Source organism: Rhopilema esculentum, chromosome 5 (assembly GCF_057945365.1).
Source record: "Rhopilema esculentum isolate cy_ngs chromosome 5, ASM5794536v1, whole genome shotgun sequence".
Taxonomy (NCBI): domain Eukaryota; kingdom Metazoa; phylum Cnidaria; class Scyphozoa; order Rhizostomeae; family Rhizostomatidae; genus Rhopilema; species Rhopilema esculentum.
In genome coordinates this window covers 10,747,547-10,769,802 of record NC_142819.1, presented here as the reverse complement: position 1 = coordinate 10,769,802, position 22,256 = coordinate 10,747,547, and the positions used below count along the sequence as shown (strand labels likewise).

General features: G+C 36.0%; 1 protein-coding gene across 1 annotated transcript; it reads right to left on the bottom strand.

Moving 5' to 3' along the window:
* Nucleotides 1-778: 778 nt before the first annotated feature.
* On the bottom strand, nt 779-12,931 carry LOC135689420 (sorting nexin-17). The gene is made up of 15 exons (XM_065206640.2): nt 12,753-12,931; nt 9,435-9,509; nt 8,729-8,914; nt 8,374-8,484; nt 7,940-8,036; nt 7,190-7,274; nt 6,756-6,825; nt 6,542-6,634; nt 5,834-5,974; nt 5,252-5,314; nt 4,632-4,733; nt 4,146-4,223; nt 3,404-3,502; nt 2,820-2,879; nt 779-1,610 (listed from the first exon to the last, which is right to left on the bottom strand). The coding sequence occupies exons 1-15, from the start codon at nt 12,810-12,812 to the stop codon at nt 1,530-1,532; spliced, it is 1,401 nt and encodes a 466-aa protein (XP_065062712.2). The 5' UTR covers nt 12,813-12,931; the 3' UTR covers nt 779-1,529.
* Between the last annotated feature and the right edge of the window lie 9,325 nt (nt 12,932-22,256).

Genomic DNA, 22,256 nt, shown 5'->3' with positions numbered 1-22,256 from the left:
GGACATTTTCGAGATATTTGTCCAAAAAATTCTAAAAGTGAACTCACACAGCAAACAATCCATCTCCAAATGAGTACACATCCTCTGTCCTTTGTTCAATGCAAATAGCTTAAATTAATTTTTGCACATTGGCGGCAGATAATTCTAAACACATAAATCAATTTTGTATTTGACAATTAAACTCACAAACAAGGAAGTATTAAACTTGCAGTTATGGACAGGGAGATGTGACAAACTAGACTTTTACCCAATCTGACTTCAGAATATGACTGTATGTCGGTAACTGATTGGTTTTTCAAGATGGGCCTAAAGAAATCTTTCAAGTCAAGTGATCGATGACGTCAATAATTACCTTGAAACGTTAACTGTTTTAACTTTTGTAATATTCTGTAAATGACAAGGAAAATAGACAATGATTCCTTAGCTTATACAGGCCTTTCATTTGGTACAAAAGTATTTTATTTTGTTGAAGACGGCATTTTTGTCGATGACGTAAATATTTTGTCCAAGAGCTGTTAATGTAACCATATTCTGACGTCAGATTTGGTATTAGGCACTTGCATAGTTTGTCACGACAATTTTCCTTTCTATAAGCATTAAGTGAAATTTCAGAGATTTTATCTGAAAGGGCAGTTCTGCAAAAGGTATTGCAGCATGACTGCTTGATTTTACCTTTGATTGTACGGCACGTTTCATGCGAAAATCGAAAGAGCCCATATTCATACAGAGCTACCTTTGACTGTGAGCAGAGAACAACAATCAAAGAACAGACGTCAAGTGTTAACTTGATTGCATCCCATCGTGCAATGCCTGATCAACTTCTACATTTATTTGCGTCGAACATACAACTGTAATGGACGAATAGCATTTGGTAATCTCAAAATAACTAGGATGAGACAAGAGAGGCGCGATGAATACAAATCTACTCGCCTTGTAAAATCCAACGTTGAAGGCTTAGCAGTTGCTGATTATTTCAGTCAACTTGGAAATGATACACAATGATAATTAGAGAGTTAAGATAAATAAACAAGTTGCATAAAAATTCAGATTGGAAGAAAACATAAAACCTTACTAGCAAAAGAAAAGTTGTTGTTAAACAAAACAAAATTGATTACTTTATCCGAAATGGATGGTTAATTCAACATTCTATTTACAGAAATCTAAACTGAATTAAAAATTTGCTTGCAGCTTAAGATAAAATTTCAAAAACTGGCGACATATTTTCTATATAAATCCTAATGAGCGACAAAAAAATAAAAAAACCTAAATTTTTGTTTTTTACGTATTTGAATTTCAAAAAATAATTTCCAGGATATAGGGCTACACCCTTTTTTGAAGGATTTGAGGAACTATCAGCTACTAAAAATCATTGCCATAAAATTATAAAAAAATTCCCTTAAAACTCGGAATGAAGTTAAAAATGAATATGAGGTTTTAATTGCTGATACTCATCTATATGTAATTACTTTGCTTATGACAGCATAAATAATTCGCCTTGAATCTTAAATAAAAAAAACTTACGATTACTTTTAAAGATCATCATCACCTATGTCTTCAAAAACATCGTTTGATAAGGAATTTTTCTTGCTTAGCAGATCATGGACGCGGCTCTGTAAGTAAAAGTTGGAAAAAGCTCTTCAATATCTTCAGCTTGTCTACTAGAAAATTCAAAACCCTTTTGTGACCAGGGCAAAATAAAGCTGTCAATCAAATGTTACACACATAGTGATCCAATCTTATTAAGTTCTTAGCTAACTGTATCTTTGTGTTGATTTTAAGAAAGAGAAAAATTTATTGGAATTTTAGATTTTTTATAAAAATATAGGGACTAGAGAAATATATATCACCCACCTTCCCGTAATCACCCACCTCCCCGAAATCGCCCACCTCCCCGAAATCGCCCATCTCCCCGAAATCACCCACCTCCCCGAAATCGCCCACCTTCCCGTAATCGCCCACCTCCCTGAAATCGCCCACCTCCCCGAAATTTCCCGAAAGTGCCCGCAAAAACAGTTTTAGTTGATGAGTTTTTATATTTACTTAAGAGTCTTGAGTCTGAAAAAAGTCTTACGGATGAGCGTGTTCAGAACTACGCAAAAGTGTTGGTATTATTGCTGTTGGCACTTACAAGATACAAACTAGAATGTGCTAAATTCATGCTCGATGTACTTATAAGTAAAAAAGAACAACTCCCCTTTTAATCGGCAGGCGCAAACAGGATATGAACACGCAGCAAGCTAGATTCGGCAACATTTCCCCAGCCCAAAAAAGTAACAATTGCAAGTACGGATTTCACAAAAATTTGGGTAACAAATGGAACAGGAATGGAACTTCAAAATATATACGAGGACCTAAGGTTATTTACTAGCTTCAATAGGAGTTGTAAGTCTCACAAAAACTATCAACGACATAAAACACTCAAAACAAAAACATTAATGAAAAAGTAGGCAGTTGTTTCCACCCTTTTTTCCATTCTTATTTCTCTATTGTAGTGCTAGTTTCTGCATCGTCTTTAACTTAGATAATCACCTTTGCTCTGCCGAAAAAATATTTCGTCATTATCAAATCTTTTGATTAGCTCGAAGCTCACTAGAGTTTTTCATTAGAGAGTTGTTCTTTCGATGTATGTTATTGACAGTGTCGTGTGCAGTTCTGGGTTGAATTGCTGTCTTAAAAAAACTAGTCAACGTCGAGCGGAGAAAGAGAAAGGGGAAGCTACTAAACGTTAGCACAATTTTGGTGAGAGCGCAGGCAGGCACCAACCACGTAAGAGTGTCGTTAAAAATATCATTGAAAAGCAAAGCAAAAAAATCACTAACCGTGATCGATTTAGAACTAGCGGTAGCGCCACCATTATCAGACCCAGCAACATCGTGCATCTGGCAACAATTGAACAGAAAAATACAGTACAATGCATTCAATAAGGACTTGATACACATATTAATAAGGTTTGTAGGAAACGGCAATGCTTTAATACAGAGATCGCATAGGACAAAAAGGATTTCGGAGTAAATAAGCCTTTAAAGCGTTATCAAAAGCAATATGTAAGCTTTAACAACCTTGATCTTAAGCCACTGCATAAAGAATTGCTTGGCCTTTAAAGATAGTCTTCAGCAGTAAACTTCCGAGTGTTCAAATGAGTGCGCTTACATAGGTTTGTTCTTGAACTGTCTCAACTAAAAGACTAGGGAACATGACCTTACTTCTGTTTCAATTTGATGCGATCCTGTTTAAAGTGGTGTGACCGTATCATTTGCCAAAACTATATTTCATAAAATTGTTCATGATTGCAACATAAATCTGTGTTTTTAAAATGCATCTATTTACTGCTATTTATTTAGTGATAATAATGATACATTGATGTAGCCAGAGATGAGGTATAAATTATAGTTGAAACCATTACCTCACTGAGAAACTGTACTGGAGACGAATGTTTTGATGTCGCCTTTTTGGGTGAACGACTCGAGTTTGGCGGCGACAAACTTTTTCGTCGTGACAGTGGCTGAAAGATTATACAGATAAAAAAACTTACAGTAAAAATTCATGAAATCTTGATAATTTATTTGATTTACGGATTTTGCTGGCATAAGAATTTTCAAAACTTCATTTAACCTATTTCTCTTCTGGTATTAGGAATGGTGTATTTGAAAATTTTGAAATACTTTGCTTTGGTAATTTTAAAATATGAAATAATGGCAAGATATCATCATGAAATATGAAACAATGTCATCCCTCCTTCTATATGGATCACGTTTTCATTCTTACAAGGTATGCAACGAAGGAATTCTCATTAAACTTGATAAATGAAATTCGGAGAACGGCAAAACCAGATTGGTTTCGAAAATTAATACCAGCCTTTGACTTTTAATTTTGATATTGCAGTTCCAAAGTTGTCGTAAGGTGATCATGTTTTTCGCATCATGTCCTAAACTCAGTGAGATATGGTGAACAAGACCTTTTTTAATTTTAGTTGAAACAACTTCGCACAAATATTTATGGATGAGAATATTTCTACCACAAAAAACCTTATATACCGAAGGGAATTTTTTGTGGCAAAAGTAACCAGGTGTCAAACGGTAGCTATCGAAAATTAGAGGCAGCAATAATGAAAATGGAGTAGAAAAGGACATTAAATAAATAGGTACCATCCTGATTGGTTTGCCATCCTTTTCTCTGATAATTTCATCCACAATGCCTTGCAGGCACATGCTCATCATGATTCCCTTGAAAGTCAACAAAGTTCTTCATCTCATACAAATGTCATTTTAACTATTCTTAATCAAATAACAGCTACTTAAATGGAATCGTGAACCTCTTACTTTTCAATGTTTCTTCAGTAGAGGAAGCTTGACATACTTTTCGCTTTCCACTAATTTTATCTACAGGTTTTGACACAAAAGTTTATCACTGAAAACTTTTTACAAAATCTTTTTAAAATATGCAGAAAAATAAATGCGCCCTCCAAAATGCAACGAGGATGACTGATTAATACCAGAAAAGAATAATTTAGTTGACAAAATGTGTTTGCATCAGATATAGTGGTTGATTTCATTACGGTGCCAAAACATTGCAAATTATATTTTATTCGTTATTTGCAAAGAGCAACATTTGCAGAAATTAAAAAAAATTACCTCATCGCTGAAAACAGTTATCCATTTCAGCTTGTCTTTGCTAAAAAGATATTCGAACGAAAATTTCAAATCCATTGAAGCATCGCAACCATTTATTGGTTCCTTAAAAGGAATGATAATAGTGAAACATTAGGTAATGCTACGAACTTTTTTATTGTTATGCTTTATAGTATGATATAATAAATCGAGAATAAAGAGAAGAAACAGGCAAGGTTACAATAAACATGATACACGCCTTAGTTCAGAAGATTTTAAAAAACGAACTATTTTATGGGAGACAATCTTAAAAGAAGCAGACAGCAGACCGCCGAATTTTCTACCAAGGATAATAAAAATTGAGGATATTTCATGCTTAAGGATGTTGATATACTAAAAATTGAGGATACTTTATTCTATATTTCCATGGCAGTTTGCGCTTTCAAATTTTTAAAAAAAACATTTTACCGAGGGTCGGATCGATTCTAATTCTCAAATAGGAGTCTTGAAAGTAAGGAATAGAGGAATTATGGAAAAAGGGGGAAAAGTTGAAAAAATGAAATACTAATCGACATTTTGCTTTAGAAAAACAAGACAAAATCTCTGAATGCAAGCAAATTTGAAAGATTTCTTTAAAAACTCACTGCTGCGATTAATCTCCAACACTTTATATTCGAAACCAAAAATTTTCCCTCTACTATCGTATTCTGGAAAAAATAAAATAACAATTACGGATAAGAATATTTCAAGTATATATCTCAAATTTGAAGTTACTTGCCAGAGTTTAAGTATACAAAATCAACAGATTCGTGCATTGGTTCAGTACTGATTTGTCAAAAATATTCAAGCTCTTGTTCATTCAAGTTCATAACATCTTAGAATTAATAATCACCTAAAACAGCCAATTTGAAAAAATAATAAAAATTGAGATGCAATGTAACTGTAATTTAAGCGCGGTGCAATTTAAGCGCGATATAAAGTGCAATTTAAATGCGGTATAAGTGCATACAAAAGGCCATGTGAATCACTCCAGATGTAAAACATATTATGCCTTATTTGCTTAATGTCTAGGGACAACTTATTCGGGTTTTCACATCTATACAAAGCTTCAAGCACTGACCAATTTAAAATCAAAACAATCATTCATTTAATTAAAAAACCTTATATCTTAAGGAACTTTGTACAACATCAACAACATTAGAACTAATCACAATAGCCATAGAAACCTCCTCCGTCAGGACCCTCATGCACAGCTGCCTGTCGCCAATTGTGAAGATGGTCTTTGAGTTTTCCTTTGGGAAGTCGCAAAAACACGATTGAAATTGGATGTATCCATAGAATTTGAGTCCTTTTACCAGATTGAGAAACTAAAACGCAAAGAAAGTCATGTCAAATTTAGCAAACGCTTTTTGCAAAGACTTTCTGCAAAGACTTCTTGCCAAGAATTTCTGCAGAAACTATTTGCAAGGACTTTCTGCAAAGACCTTTTGCAAAGATATAGGCAAAGGCCTGCAAAGATATCATCAGATTAAATAATGGAGGCAATCAACTGTGTTTCTTGTCTAGCCAGCAATAATCGTTCATGATAAGCAAAGCTAGTCGTTAATAAAACTCTAGCCCTGGGAGTAATTCTTAACAAAAAACAGTAAGCATAAGTTGTTATGCCTCAGAAGCAGAATTTTATTCTGTTGCATAAATCAAACAACAGCTTTTTTTCTTGATTTCTTTCCCTTTCCCCCATCACATCATTCTCTACAAGACTTTCATCTTTCAGGTTTCCCTCCCTAGCCGCCCGAAAAATTTTATAATATAAATAGTTTCATTCCTATCACTGCTAACAAAGACTACCTCTGGAAATGCCTATTAACAAAAGCGTTCGGACAAAGAAAATATGGTGCAATATAATATCGAGAATGAAAAGGTAAATAACAGACCTCCTTCTTAGAGCCAGCTTCTCTAAGCGTCTTCAGGCGCTCTTTTTCTTTGTCAGAAGTAACGATCCAGCCTTTGTCAAAGTCGTCTAAAACCTAAAATTTAAGGCATAAAAACTAACAAATTTGAAAGAAAATTGGATCCGATGGAAAATGGCCTGGATAATTAACCAGTACAACTGACTACTTCTGATAAGAAAAACTAGCGAAAACGAACCTGGGCATACAGCAGATTGAGTCCAACCCTGTCCGTCATGACGTCATCATCATACTTTGGTGACCAGTAGCTTGAAAAGACAATGAAAAGTAAAGGCAAGAGTCAGAATTGTCAGCCTTCAGCTGTGATTAAATAGCCTACGTGCAGATTCTACAGAGGTGGGAGGTGGAGACACTTCTTCGTATTTCCCAGTCTTTACCATTAACTACACCTGGAATCATTAAATGAGCTAAGAAACGGAGAGTAATCCCGGTATCAAAGTCAGGAGAAAAGGCATGATGGCCAATTGACTACAGCATAAGCAGAAAGCTGCACTTCCACATATCGCACGGTACAAGACACTTTGGCCAGAGCACTACCGACAACAAAGGTGAGTAGCTAAAGATTCAAATGAATCGTAGAAAAAACTAAAAAGGCATAAAAAATCAGCCTACCATTTTCGAATGGCAATCTTGTGTTGCTCTTTGGTCTCTTTAAGTGACAAAAACGGCGATTCGAAGTCCTGAAGCATTCGCACAGCTGAAAAACAAATTCTTAGATCCTATTCCTTTCCATGATAACTTAACAAAGCGAAAGAATATTCCAAATCTATCCATTTCAACTCAAGGTAATACAGCTGCAAGCACAGGTCTATTTTTCTAATTGTCATAAAATGACTGCCTATGTACTAAACTACTTAAAATATGATCAACCGATACGCAATTATCTCTACAGAAAGTTGGAACAGCAATAGTCCAACGCAAAGTATCACAAGAAAGTATCAAAGTATCACAAGTTGAATCATTCATTGGAGAAATCCAAATTGATTGTATGCCCGATCATTTTTTAATTTCATAAGGAATATCATATTTTAGAACACAGAATTTGTTCTCAAACTTCTTTCCCTTTCTTTCAGCTGTTCCTGTTCTCTATTCAGACTTCTAAAGGAGGGTTTGAATAGGTCGCTTAAAAGGTTCTGATGTATAACTATCTATTGTTGTAGCCAAGGCACATTCTTCAACGTCTTTTAATTCAATTCGTTTATCTATTCAATATCTAAATTTACATTATTCGTAGGTGATGCATTCAGCTGCTGAGAAGTCCAAGTGATGATAATACTAAAACTTTTTTGATGAACGGATAAAACAATTTTTGTAAGGGAGTGAGAATGCAATGTAGATTCGGTTTCAACCTAAGCTTTATACCTGTGCCAGTGGTTTTGCCACTTTCGTCGCATTTCATAAGAAAGAGTCCAAAATAGTGGAACAACTGCCTTGCTAGACCAATCTTCGTCATCGCAATCTAAGAAACACAAGTAAAACCAATTTGACAAAACTTTTACAATTGGACTTTTGATTTTTCTCTAACTTTGCGATGTCCAAAACATTGTATGCAGAAAACTGTAGAACAATCGGACAAAAATGCTGATGCAAACAAGCGTGGTAACAGTTGCAGATTAAAATGGCCAATTCAGAAAGTTAAGGATTGGTTTGTCTGGAATTGGATAGAATACGTTCCCTGGCACTTTTTGAGACGATGCACAAAACAGTCGTTATCAAAACTATATTTGTTAACTATTGCCACTTTTCTAGGTACACGTATATCAAATTTCATGAATTTGAAGCAAAGCATATGCTACCTCTAACACTTCATCTGTTTCATCGGTGGAAAGAACATTTATAGTGAATTTGTTTCCATTCATCAAATAAATGTCCAAGTCAACGTCTTCTGCTGATGCCTTTCTTGTAGCCTAAATGAAAACCTTTCAAGTTATACGAATGCAAGATGGAATTTGCTTAGGTCGTGGGTAGGGAATAAAGCAGCACAAAGAAAAAGATATGCAGTATCGTGGGAGATGTAGAAGATTGTTGGCGGTAGAGAGGATGAGAAGGATGAAAAGACAACGAATAAACAGAACCTGACAAAGCATCTGGTACTATGTTTCACATCTTTAAAGGTAAAAATCAAGATTGAATGCATACTAGGTAATTCACCTTCTGTGTTGCCAAGAAAAACTCCTTGAAAGTTTCACTGGACGCTATGAGAGCATCCTGACTCAGGGCCTGGATATAGCTTTCCAGATATTGTCGTCTTTCTTCCAGCTGGTCAGCTGTGAGACTGAAGAGCTTCTTTCCAGGAAAAAGCCTTGTAGGGACATGATCACTAAATTCTTTCTTTAACTGCAAAGCAAAAGAACAGTATACTTGATACTGATATCAGATCTAACCTATAAAGACACTTATCTGTTAGGCAGAACTAAATAATTATATAGAAAAGATCTTCCCTGAAGCAATAACAATACGGATGAATTATAGTAAAAGTAAAGTTTTACAAATATATTTCCAATAAAAACATTCTATGATTTGGACAGTTATAATGGCATTAATCCTGTCTGGGCCATTTCCTAACCTAGATATTCAGGCACTGGATTTCAAGCATTATCTTTGAAAATTTTGTGTGAAAATGACAAATAACCTTAAAATCATTTTTTGCCAAGGATACAGGACTTCTTCACACAAACTCTGTTAAATGAAACATATCTTAAACTACCGCTACCTGCACTTTGAGTTCATGCCCAACATTATAACTAGCACTACATTGGTCTCAGTAGTTTGACAACTGTTACAGTTTGACATGTAGTTAAAATATTGTAATAGAGAATTTGATAAGGGAAATTGATGTGATGATGTCTTATGATACCTTGTCATTGAAATCTGCAAACTGGCGATATCTAACTTTGCAGTGAAGTACACCATTGACATGAACGTGGAAGACCTTGAATTCAAAGACATTCTTATATTGTTGAAATAGCAAAAATGCTGCACTAAATATGGATTGCATGAACAGTGGGGCATGATTAAATCATTCTTGAAAAGACAAGTTTCATTCACAATTTATTGAAAATTCTCCAAAAGTCTCCAAAAACTTCATATTGTGACAAATATTCAATATTTACAAGAAAGTACGAAGAACTAAATTACATAAAATAGTTGATTTTTTAAAAACTCTTTATTTGCATAACTTTCATCGTGAATAAGGGAATGTCTTCAGGTGTAAGGGGCCTCATATAACTTACACATGTCTTGGCATGTGCCACACACATCCATTGCACAACTCTGTTACACACAGGGACATCATTAAAAAATGAAAATGTTTTTTGCTCTTTTATATTGCATCTTTTAATAAACTCCTTGATGAACTTTCATCAAGATCTTATTAAAAATCATTATTGACACCTCTTGCTTAGATTTGACTAGTGAGTCACAGAAACCAATTTGTAAATGGCAAATTGGACTAGTGAGTCACAGAAATAGAACTAGCAAAATTTATAGTCTTCTTGCTTAATTTTCCTTCTAAAAAAGTCTAGGATTTTCTTTTTGCTTATTTTTGACCCATTTCAGAGTTTGTTCTGCTATATAGGCTGATTTTCATCTTGCTGCAGCTCATGGACAGGATTAGCTTGGATAAATTAGGATACATGTTACTTTCCTTTTAAAAAAACCCCACAAAGGTACTAAAATTTAAATCCTTATGCAATTTTTTTCCTGTTCCCTGTTTCAAGATGATCTTCATATACAATTATACTTTTAAATTAAAATATTGCATGAAAGTTATAGTAAGTAGCAGTGAATATGATTTTGGAGCCCTTTGGTGCATTCATAAAGGATGCCATACCAAACTTGTCTATTTCTCATGCCATATTTTCATAACTGCTGTTAGAAATGATGACTAGGTAAGTCAACTAATGAAAAACTCTTGATCATTAATCACTTTCAAACACTCTCGAGATGTGATTTAGCACAAGTGATACTGATGTACCTCAGTTACAGGTAAGACATTTCCTTGGAGAGAGACTTTGGAATAGTGGCACTCATATCTTTTTCAAAACTCTAAAAGTTCTCCAAGGGTGTGGCATTTTGAGTAACACAGCCAAAGCTCATTTTTCAGCCAGGAACATGGGATTTATGTGGGTTAGCGGATAAAGCCAGACCTACCAAGAAAGCTACAAGAGGATTCAAAGACAACATTGTCAATCAGAATAAAATCTAGAGTGTTGATTGGTTGGACAAGGGGGCTAACCATCAGATGCATTCTAAACACTATTGAAAATATACAACTTCAAATATAGGCTTTATCTTTAAAACCCACTTGATGGTAATTTTGGGGATTGCCCGTTCATGGAAAATAACAAAGGATTTCAGATTGCTACCAACATTGGCTCACATATGTTTAATATATCACTCAAGGCATCAATGATGTCTTAAATTCAAGCAAAGGCATAAGAGTGGGGGCACAGTGGGCACATACCCCCCTTTTTCCAAAATTAAGTTTACCTGCCCCTTTGCAGCTCACCGAGTTGCTATTTTTATAGCCTTAGTTTTATATAATATTGTAAATTAGGTTAGGTTAGTAAATTTCTTTTGTTATTAGTATTAGTGTTTATTCTAATCTTTTAAACAGGTCAGGTTGAAAAACATATATATGTATGAACCTTTAACCTGTATAAATATTATAAAATGAAATTAAATGAAATAGTTTTGCCAACTGCATGAGCAAAAAGTGCCCTTGAATTGCTTAGGTATTATACAAAATGAGCAAAGGGATGTCCTTCTGAGGCAATGATCTAGAATGTTTCTAAAATGTTTTTGATCTGTTTTTAAAAACACCAAAAAACAAGCTCACAACAAAGGTTACCGAAAGTTGGTGGCCAAGGGGGCTTGAGGATTAGGGCACTCACAAGGTTTCCAGTTTGTGAAAGCAACTTTTTAGAGCCAACAAAATTGTGCAAATTTTTAAACTTTTAAACGAGTGCAAGGTGATGGCAAAAAATATTCTGAAATGAATTTTTAGGTTATATAAATGGCATGGTCGCCAAAATTGTTCTGCTTGCTTAATTGCAAAAGGCCTCCACTTTCAATTCTGCCGCAAGGTCTCCAAAACCTCTCGGTGGCACTGTACACAACTAAGCCAGAAAAAATCTATATCATTGTAGCCAGGCTTTATGTAACAGCCTTTTTAACAATAATAGAATTATATGATGCCTTCTGGTCTCAAGATCTTTGTCAAGCAGATTGAGCCAAATATTGAACTCAGTTCAAAACAAGTACAATTACCAACTTTACAAAAATTAATGAAAAAATCTCTGAATTTTCATCGTTCAATACTAGCAATCTTTATAAGAAATACATATCTAACATCAGTTATATTTGATTCACATCATATTTAGTGTTGGTAATTTCAATTAGTTGGCTTTATTTAGCTTGAATATAGCTACAGATTGTACCAATTTTAAACAAAGAAAGAACAAACAGTAAGTTCAGAGGAGTTATATCCAAAAATTATATCAAGCCATGTAGATGGCCATCAGAAAAAAAATTGTTTTAATGTAAAGTAGGGTTGGGTTCTGCCCCCCTTGATGGCTTGATGGTTATGTTGGGGTGAAAGGAATTTCGAGAATGAACCTTTCCTGTAGTCTTGATTCAAATATATTTTTATGACTGCTACCTTCATTTCCGAGAGTCTTTAGGGCGTAGCTACGCCCCCAGAACACCGACTCTCTCTCCCTTGACAAGGCTTTCACCTACAACCAGGCTTTATAATTTGCTAAATGACAATACCCGATCTGTTTCATCAGCAAACCTTGACACCCTAAGGTGCCCTTTCTGCCAGTCCTGCCCCCGCCGCATCATGAGGCTTCCGGCGCCTTTGGGAGTGGTGCAATACTTTTTCTCACCTAGTGTATAAGGGGGCACTTTGCGCTGGAGGACCTCTGAGGTTGGTGCTGTCATGGGAACAGTGATAGCTCTTTAACTGATTTTCAATCTTTAACTGGTTTACTGTACGAAATTAGTTTTCGGTAAAGCAAAGCTTATCAAGTTTCTATGAAATGGTCAGGTAATTTGATGATTCGCGTTAGCGCAGCGGTTGAAAAATTATTGTTTTTGCATGACTGGTCAAAAAGGCCACGAAATTTCCATAGCATGGTTTAGCAAAATACCGAAGGCCGTTACGACTTACCCGAAATTTCGCTCCATTATCGTCTAAAATTTCAGTAGTCTCTGGGATTGAAAATAACATTTCTTTTCCGGCTTTTCCAGAATGTTTGTCACATTGTAATCGTATTTATCTAGCTTCTACGTTCCAAAAGGAGCAACTCAACTTCCCATATCAATTCAACTCATTTCCTCCTTGAAGTGACCATGGGGAAGAACGAGGCTGCACAAAATTTATTCTTGTGGCGCGTTGTGGCGGCGGTTGCGGCATTGCGAGGGACGGCAAGTTGTGGGGGCGCGCCGAACAAGAGTCCAATGCTTCTATGATCCCTTCAGTTTGGGGAAGATTTGTCACTAGTAACTGAGAACCAAACCATCTTTATTCTTATTTCTCCTTGACACACCAAAAATGTCCTGTTCAACGCGTGGCATAGATACTGGTATCACAACCGGGGGTAGTGGTAGGAGTGGTAGGTGTCTTACATGGTGCTGGAAAATTGTAAGTTTTCAGGCAGCATGTGGGATTTATGAAATGGTTTGATTACTTTCAAGGAAATTCTGAAAAAAGGCACAAAGCTTGTAAACCGAATGACTATTTGCTATAAAAGCTGTTTATGTGGAGATCATGAGACTTCATGAGGTAAGAAATGAGAAGCTGAAAAGGTTGGCATGATTGCAATATGCAAGAAAATGGTAAATTCTAATATTTTCATATACAAGTTGCTGCTATAAATTTCGTATACTCACAATTTTGGCATAGAAGCCATTCATTTCTGTGGGTTTTATTCTTCATACGTCGGATGTCCATTTGTGTATTTATGACCTATACATTGTTATTATCATTATTATGGCTAATTAAGTGATTCACAGACACCTAGATGTTAATTGGTCCGGATAATATAGGAGGGAGCAGTCAGCAACAGGCTGACAAAGTTCCCATTCTGTCATCTCAAGTTAATTGTATAGACAATGTCTGTCTCAAAATCCTGGCTGTTCCTAGCAGTGCTGTCTTTTGTATCACCTGTAACTTTACATCAATTCCGATCTTTTCCATGTGCTCTTCAAAACAATCTGATATACATCCTAATGACCCAATCACAACAGGGATGACTGTCACCTTCTTCATATTCCACAGATTTCCGATTTGCTCCTTTAATGGTTGATATTTCTCAATTTTTTCTTGTTCTTTACCCTTTACCCTATTATCACCAGGAATGGCAATATCGATTATCTTCACATCCTTTTTTTCTTGTCAGCAACAACAATGTCTGGCCTTCTTGCTTCAACAACCCTATCACATTGAATCAAAAAATCCCACAGTACCTTAAACTCGTGATTCTCTAAAACTCCATCGGGGCTCTGTTCATACCATTTTGTGGCTCTTGCAAATCCGCACTTTTCCGCTAACAACCAATGAATATACCTTGCCACATTGTCGTGTCGTCTTTTATATGTTTGTGCCAGTTTAGCACATTCGCTCACCAGATGACTAACTTTTTCTCCCTTGTCACCGCACATTCTACATAAAGGCGTATCGCTTGTTTTATCAATGTAGTGCTTGGTATAATTAGTGCGCAGCGCCTGCTCCTGTGCACTACACACTAATGCTTCAGTGCACCCTTTCAGATCTCCGTTCCTTAAACATGACCAGCTTTTTTCCCAATCAATTCCATCAGTATTCTTAGTAAATTGCCCATGCATCGGCTTATCTTTCCATCGTTTTGCAAGTGCCTTTTTGACTTATTTTTATTTTTATTTGGTGCTACTGCCTCCTCAGTATTCATTGTCCCAAGGTCTCTTACTTTTGACATAATATTGCCTCTAACATGCTTAGCATACCAAGCCAGGTTGTTTGTCTCATTTTTAATACAATTCTCACAACTTATCAACCCCCTACCACCATTTTTCCTGCTAACATCAATTCTTGCTACATCGCTTATTATTATTGAGGCCCTATAAGGGGGGATTACGTTATTTCATATTTCATGATGATATCTTGCAATTATTTTATATTTCAAAATTAACAAAGCAAGGTATTTCGAAATTGTCAAATGTTCCATTCTGCCTTCAGGTGTCAGGAAAGTTGAACCGACTCACATACAAAATGGACCGAGTCTTGAATTCAAAACCAATCTTTGCAGCTAAAAATATTGAAAATGTGTAAAGAATGGGTGCATAAAAAATGAAATAGATTCCGTACTTGGGTAAAAATAGGGAATTAATTCTCTTTGGAACTGTGGAATCATTTGATACTTTTAAGGGGAATCTAAGGCCACTGAATGAAATATTTATCATTGTTTTGCTCAACTTATTTTTTGGGAACAACTAAAGAAACTCTAAAAACATACATGTACCAAAATTGATAGTCTTAAGTCTTTGCGTGGAGGGTACAACCTGAAAGGGCCAGTTATTGACATTCCTGGAAGAGACAATGAGCTTGAAGAATTTTTGGGATATCTTCTTTGGCTCTACTAATCGCCAAGAGCCTTAACAACCAGTAAATTCAGTTGTTTATTCGATTCTTCATACTACAGTCATACTGTTATTTCTAGTCATTTCCAGTCTTAGGTGCATTCAATAGCAAGAAATAATTCTAAAATAATGTTAATGCGAAGCTAAAACTAAGTGACATCAACTCTTACGATGTTCTCAAGAAGACTTCAGAATAAATGCTGCAGATTGACTACATGTTTCTAAAGAGTAGATATTTTATAGACAGGGAATTTTGCATAACCATCTAGCAACCAGCCTAACCGAAATTTTTAAGGTTTAAATCATTAAGTCTTGGGAACCTTCTGGCAGAAGACCGGAAGTCACGTCCACGTTCCAAGCTTTTTCTGACGGTATCATCAGATTTAAAAAATTCGAATGTCGAACTTTTGCTGACCGTGCATTTTTCATGCTTCCAGTAAAGCGTCTTCTGGTCAACTACCAGAATGTTTCCAAGATTTAAAAAGGATCAGTGGCCATTATTTTTAGGAATTCAACTTTCATCAAGTTTAAAAAATGCAGTTGGAGTGGGCCAAATTCTCTTCACGTTTGCGTGTTTGTGGCTTTTCATAATATTGCCTTGCGTAACTTATAATCACTTTTACCATTACTTATTGGCGCCATACTGAAATCAAAGATATGGTCAGAAACAAAATTTACAAGATAAGAATAACTTAATAAAGCAATGTAGATAAAAACATGTTGATGATGCTATTTGATGTTCTTGTCTATTTCGTTGAGATAATATAAGCCAAAAGTATTTGCGGTAGATTTTATGCTATTGGTATTTTTCCTAAACGTAAAGTATGAAAAGCCTTTTAAACCCCTAGAAAGATTGAAAAGATTAAAAGAACAACCCAGGTGTAATATGGTTGGTTTCTTAACAGGTCTACAGATCAATAGTCACTTGAGTCAATGCTTGAGATCAATAGTCTCTTACATCTTCAAGTCTTTGAAATTACAAACGTGCATTTTTCCTCTCTATGTTATGGCCCCGGGGCATGCAGAATTGATGCTCCGCGGTGTATCGTCTTTGTACTGTGTGTAAAATAGCGTGTAGTTAAGGTATTACAGTAACTTGTTAAGTAACTTTTTGGAATGTATAAAAAGTCAATGCTGTTATCAAGTAGATAATTCTCACACAACTTTTAAAGAGGTATTCAATTATTTTGTTATTCCACATTTCATACTGGGAACCAGAGGTATTTCATATTTAAAGACTCAAAAACCTAAATATTCATATTTTCATCCCGAATTCTCAATTATTTCATATTTCAAATTCCCCTTATAGGGCCTCATTATTATTATTATTATTATTATTATCCGGTCAATTTCTTTTGATTTGCTATTTTTAGATCAAACACCGAGTCACTACCAGTGACCTAGGGTTAGTGAAATTGGAGTAATTTAAGAGCATTGTTATACTGTATATATATAAGAATTGTGTGTATAAAAATAAAGTCATTATCATAAAAAGTATATCTTTAAAAGAATTGTTCAAATAGAGAGCGTTCTTCTCAGTATGTGTGCAGTGCTGTTCAGGACTGTTTTTGGACCTCGTTAAGGGATGGATCACCTGGAATTTGCTTTACATAATTAGCAGTTCCTTTCTTTATCATACCTAGGGCACCTACTACTACTGGAATGGTCTTTGTTCTGAGGTGCCACATCTTTCCAATTTCAATCTCCAGGTCTTTATATTTGGAGAGTTTCTCAAACACTTTTGCAGAAACATTCTTATCTGATAGCACACTCATATCTATGAGTAGGCAGGTGTTTTTGGTCTTATCTTCGACAATAATGTCTGGACGGTTTGCCTGTATAGTGCGGTCAGTTTGGACTGCAAAGTTCCAGAGAATGGTGACATTTTTCCCTCAGTAACTGGTTTTGGATGGTGCTCGTACCAGTTACTCTTGGTTTCTAAGGAGAAGTGGTTGAGAATTTTCCAGTGGAGGTATTGACCAATCCTATCGTGGCGATTTTTGTATTCATTTGGTGTCAGTACAGAACAACCTGAGACAAGGTGGTCAATCGTTTCTACCTTTTTCTCACAGAATCTACATTTTCCATTTGCTCCGTTGTGCAGCACATTGGCTTGATAATTCCTCGTGAAGAGACTTTGGTCTTGGGCGGCGAGGATAAACGTGGAGGGGTTTTCCCTGCCATCGCGATTCCAATTGTTTTAAACCGTTGTTTTTGGCTGCTTTCTTTGTTTTACGGGCAATTTCTGTGGGTGTTAGCTGGTTGAGGTTTCTGTTATTCATATCTAAGTTCAGCTGCCGAGAAAATTTAGCTGGCTCTTTAAGAACTGAATGTAATTTATTCGAGTTTTCATTCTTATTGACAAGTTGCAGTATCCAATCATCTGAATTTTCCAGGTATTCAGAAAGACCTATGGTTGTTGTCTTGTATGACAACTCAAGCTGTATCATGCCTCTACCACCTTTGTTCCTAGGGACATATAAACGATCAATGTCGGACTTAGGGTGATGCATTCTGTGGCAGGTGAACTGCTTTCTAATTTTTTTATCAAGTTTTTTCAATTCACTTAGATTCCAGTTAATAATGTTGAAGCTGTAAGTTACCACCGGTATTGCAAGAGAGTTCATAGCAGTAATTTTGTTTTGAGAATTCAGTTTTCAGTATCAATCGAACCCTACGTAAACATTCTTTTCTAATTTTTTCTTTCATCTTGGAGTGCTGTATGCCATCCCTCTCATTGACGCCTAATTACTTGTATGTTCCTTCTTGTTCTAGTTCTTCAATTACCGTATCTTCTTCTAATACAATGTTATTTGTACTCTCGAGCTTTCCACGCTCAAGGGTTGCTTTAGCGCACTTATCCAAACCAAATTCCATCCCAATATCATCACTAAATGCCTTTACTGTTTTTAGCAATCCTTCAAGTTCACCATCGTTACTGGCATAGAGTTTCAGGTCATCCATATAAAGCAGATGATTTATCTTCTTATTCCCGATCTTGTATTCATACCCAGTATCATTCAGGAGTTGGGACAACGGTATAAGTGCCATATAGAACAGAAGAGGGGAGAGAGATTCACCCTGGAAAATTCCACTTTTTATGTGCATACCATTAGCATTCAAAATTCCGTTTGAGTGGGAAAGAGTAAGGTTAGTTTCCCACAGCTTCATAGATGTTCTAAGAGAGTTAACTAGCACAGGGGAGACTTTGAAAGTTTCTAGACAATGTAAAATCCAGGAATGGGGGACACTGTCAAAAGCTTTTTTGTAGTCCATCCAAGCAGTACTCAGGTGCTTATGTTTGGTTTTGGCATTTTCTAGTATCATTCAATTACTTAGCAATTGATCTTTGAAACCGCACGATCCTTTCCGACAGCCTTTTTGTTCAATTAGAAATCTATTGTGATCTTCCATATGTGTGTATGTTCTTTCAGTAAGTATAGAGGTTATAAGTTTGTAAGTTGTTGACAGGCAGGTGGTTGGGCGGTAGTTTTTTGCGTTTGCAGTTTCGTTATTTTTGGCGAGAAGATAAGTAGTACCTTGGCAAAACCATTTAGGTGTTGTCATTGGGTCTGTCATTAATCTATTAAAGTTTAATGCTAATTTTCAATGTGCGTGAGTGTAGAATGTCAAGCCAGAAGTTTGGGATTTGGTCGATTCCTGGTGATTTCCACTTGTGAGAATTCTAAGAGCTTTTTGTATTTATTCTGTCTATAGAATTTATTCCGTTTAATGTACCTCCATAGTCGCTGAGCCTTAACTTGTAGTTTTTGCTTTAGTTCTTCCTCAATAGCTGGTACTTGGTCTTTGTTTTTTATCTTATACTTTCGCAGAACTTTTCTAGCCTTACCCGTTTTTATTTCTTTATCCTTCTGAAGCTCTTCTAGAAAGGAAGTTTCCTTTCTATATCTCCTCATATTTGCTAGTCTTTTTTAATCTAATCCTTCAATTTTGTCACTCTCACTGTTGCGTGAGCACCATGTAACAAAAGTGTCCTCAGTGTTGTGTGTTTGAGGTTTTTCAAGTGCTTAGTAAAAACAATACTTTACTTCCTTATACTTTTCCCTACTCAATATTTTTCTTTTTTCTTTTTGATGTTTGGCAGTTGGTGGATCCGTAGGTCCAGTGGTGGGAGCTATCCCTTCCTGGTGACCATGCGGAATTTCGTTAGGGGAAGAATTAGACTCAGTAGCATACTTTTCGATACCAGGCGAGTCTTGCCCTGGGGGACGCATCCCTTGTTGATCCGCGCGACGGACGATGCGGGATGTGTTTTTTCTAGTTTTCATAAGATAAGAGGGTGCATTTTAATCTTACTGCTAAGAGGCTGGTATTTCTAGTCATCTCTCTCTCCGACATGCTACATCAACTCAATTTTGACTTCAATCAATCTAAATCCATCTTGATGAAACTCATGAACATTTCTATTTGCTGCACCTACTATATCTTCTGTCGTCGAAATAAACCATGGCTAAGCCCCGAACTGATTGACTTCTTAATGTTGTAATGCAGATAAGCCAATTATATGATGCCTGTAAAAGCGAGTCGTATAATTGTAAATTCAAAATGTACTCAATGATCTTCTAAAAATTTCTCATAAGGAGAAGTGTTGTCTTTGTATACGATTCGAAGGGCCCTTTCCTGTATCCTGCTTAACTTGTTATTTATATTTTGTCATGGAACATCCAGATTAATAGGCAGTAGCTAAATTGTGACATTATAAAAGTGTTCATTATCAGTTTAATTTTTTTGGATTCCATGAAAATCGGAATGCGAAATAAAGCATGCAGTTTTTGGCTGGCCTTTTTACAAAGAGTCTGCACACGAGTTTTGAAGTTAAGTTTTGTATCTAGTGTAACTCCCAGAAATGTTTCTTCGTCACTTTCTTCTATTACCACCATTCCAACACTTAATATCATCTTTTCTTTTTTCTCGCCAAAAATCATAAAATGACACTTGTCTGCATTTGACTTCATTTAGTTTTCAGGATACTAGGATCATAGTTGGATGGCATTTTGTTCTAGTCCGCCAATGACATTTTCAACCTCAGAGTCGCATATGTAGATAGTGGTATCGTCTGCATAGTTGCTTATTTCGGCTCTATTCATCAGAAGAAAAAGGTCATTAAAATACACGTTGAATAAGAGAGGCCCTAACACTGATCCTTGTGGGACTCCTTCTTGAACTACTTTCCAAGTGCTAAACGACCCATTAATTTTAACGCGTTGTCTCCTTTGTGACAAATAGATGTGGATCATGAGTAGGGCACCTCTACCAAAACCACAGGCATGCAATTTTACTTTCAATAATTCATGGTCTATGCAGTCAAATGCTTTAGATAGATCCATTAATAAAGCACCTGCAATGCCTCCCTTGTCAAGGGTCATTTCACAGGGTTCTAAAAATTTTAGTAGAGCGTGTTGTGTATTGTAGCCTTTCCTGAAGCCACAAAGCAAAGACGACAAAAAATTCCCAGCGAAGAGTATTGCCTGGTCGTATAATGGTCGTTCAAAGATTTTTGAACTCGCTGGCAACACAGTAATTGGCCTGTAATTCTTTTTACAGAAAGCATCATCCTTTTAGCTTGTTAGGAAAATAATTGGCAGAAATTTAAAGTATCTGTTAGATTTAGGGAGATACATAGAGGCACGAGCAGGCACAGATATAGAGAGATACCGATAAGTTGCACTTGTAAGAATTTAGGCTATGGCAATTTAAGGATGCTAACTGCTCAGCTCAAAAGGCTTGAGAAACCTCTTGTAGCTCGTCAATATTATATTGTAATTTCGGTTTATTCAGGACAGGCAGTGCTTGTAAAAGACTGCGCTGGGCCTCGTTGTTGTACGCTTAGGACAGACAGTACTTGACAAAGACTGTGCTGTGCCTCGTCGGTAAATTTGGGTTCGCGGAGATCCGAGGATGTGTATTACAGGTTTAGCTGAAAAGTAAAGTTTAGCCTGGAAAGACTGCATGGATGATAACTGAAATGTCCATGTAAGCGGTGAAGAGAGAAACTGTTGATAGGAAACTCGGCTAGCCGGGAAACTCGGTTAGACGGGGAACTCGGTTAGACGGGGAACTCACCTCCATGTAAACAGGCCCTAAATCGTGTTAAAACTAAGAACAACGAAATTTTGTAAAATCCAAGTACATTATTGCCCTGTTGGCCTAGAACTTTAGACACCAGTGATAAAAATATACTTCCCACATCTAAGTACAGCATCTGAACGAAAGTGAATCTCTTGACGTGATAAAAAAGATCATGAGCTTTTCATAACCTCATTAAAGACATCATAATTAAGAAACTCTTAAGAAACAATGAGTATTGAGAATTCCAGGACATTAAGAAACTGAGGAACTCACTATTGTCTTTTGTTTTTTGTAAAAAATGAGTGTATAGCAAAACCCCATCCCCATCTAAAGGTCTTGCTCTTCTCTATTTTTCGAAATGATGTTCCAGTGAGTTTGTAAATTTTTATCAGACGCGCATATTGTGAAGGCAGTTCTGCTTAAGAGAAATAATTTGTCTTGTCATCAAATACTTGTGACCCGTGCAGCTTGATCATTCGGCTGTTTGACAACTTTGCTGATTTTCTTGAAAATTTGTATTTTCGAAATCTGCATAAATATAATTGTATTTACTCCTTGCAGCTTCGAGCATAACTCTTGAAGTCAATGCTGGTAGAATTAATATCCAGTACACTCTTTTTTTATAAGAACCAGTAAATTTAAGTTCAGGCTGACTGTTCTTAATTTTATCCAAAATCTGAGGCTGGATTGTTCTTAATTTGTTCTTAAATTAAGAGGATTTAAGCAGTGCTATTGCTAGCTTTTTCGCTCTAAGGAGGTGTTCAGGCCTCATTTGCCAACAAAGTGAGTGAGACAGCCTTAATTTGCTGACAAATTTGAATATCCAGACTAGTTTTGAGGCTCGTGTCCTTATAAAATTGTTCTTATAAAAAAAGAGTGTATGACGACAAAGAAAAAACATGATATATTCGTCAACTTCTTGTCACATCGTAGACAATGTCTTTTGTCTAAGCTGGAATTTTCTTAA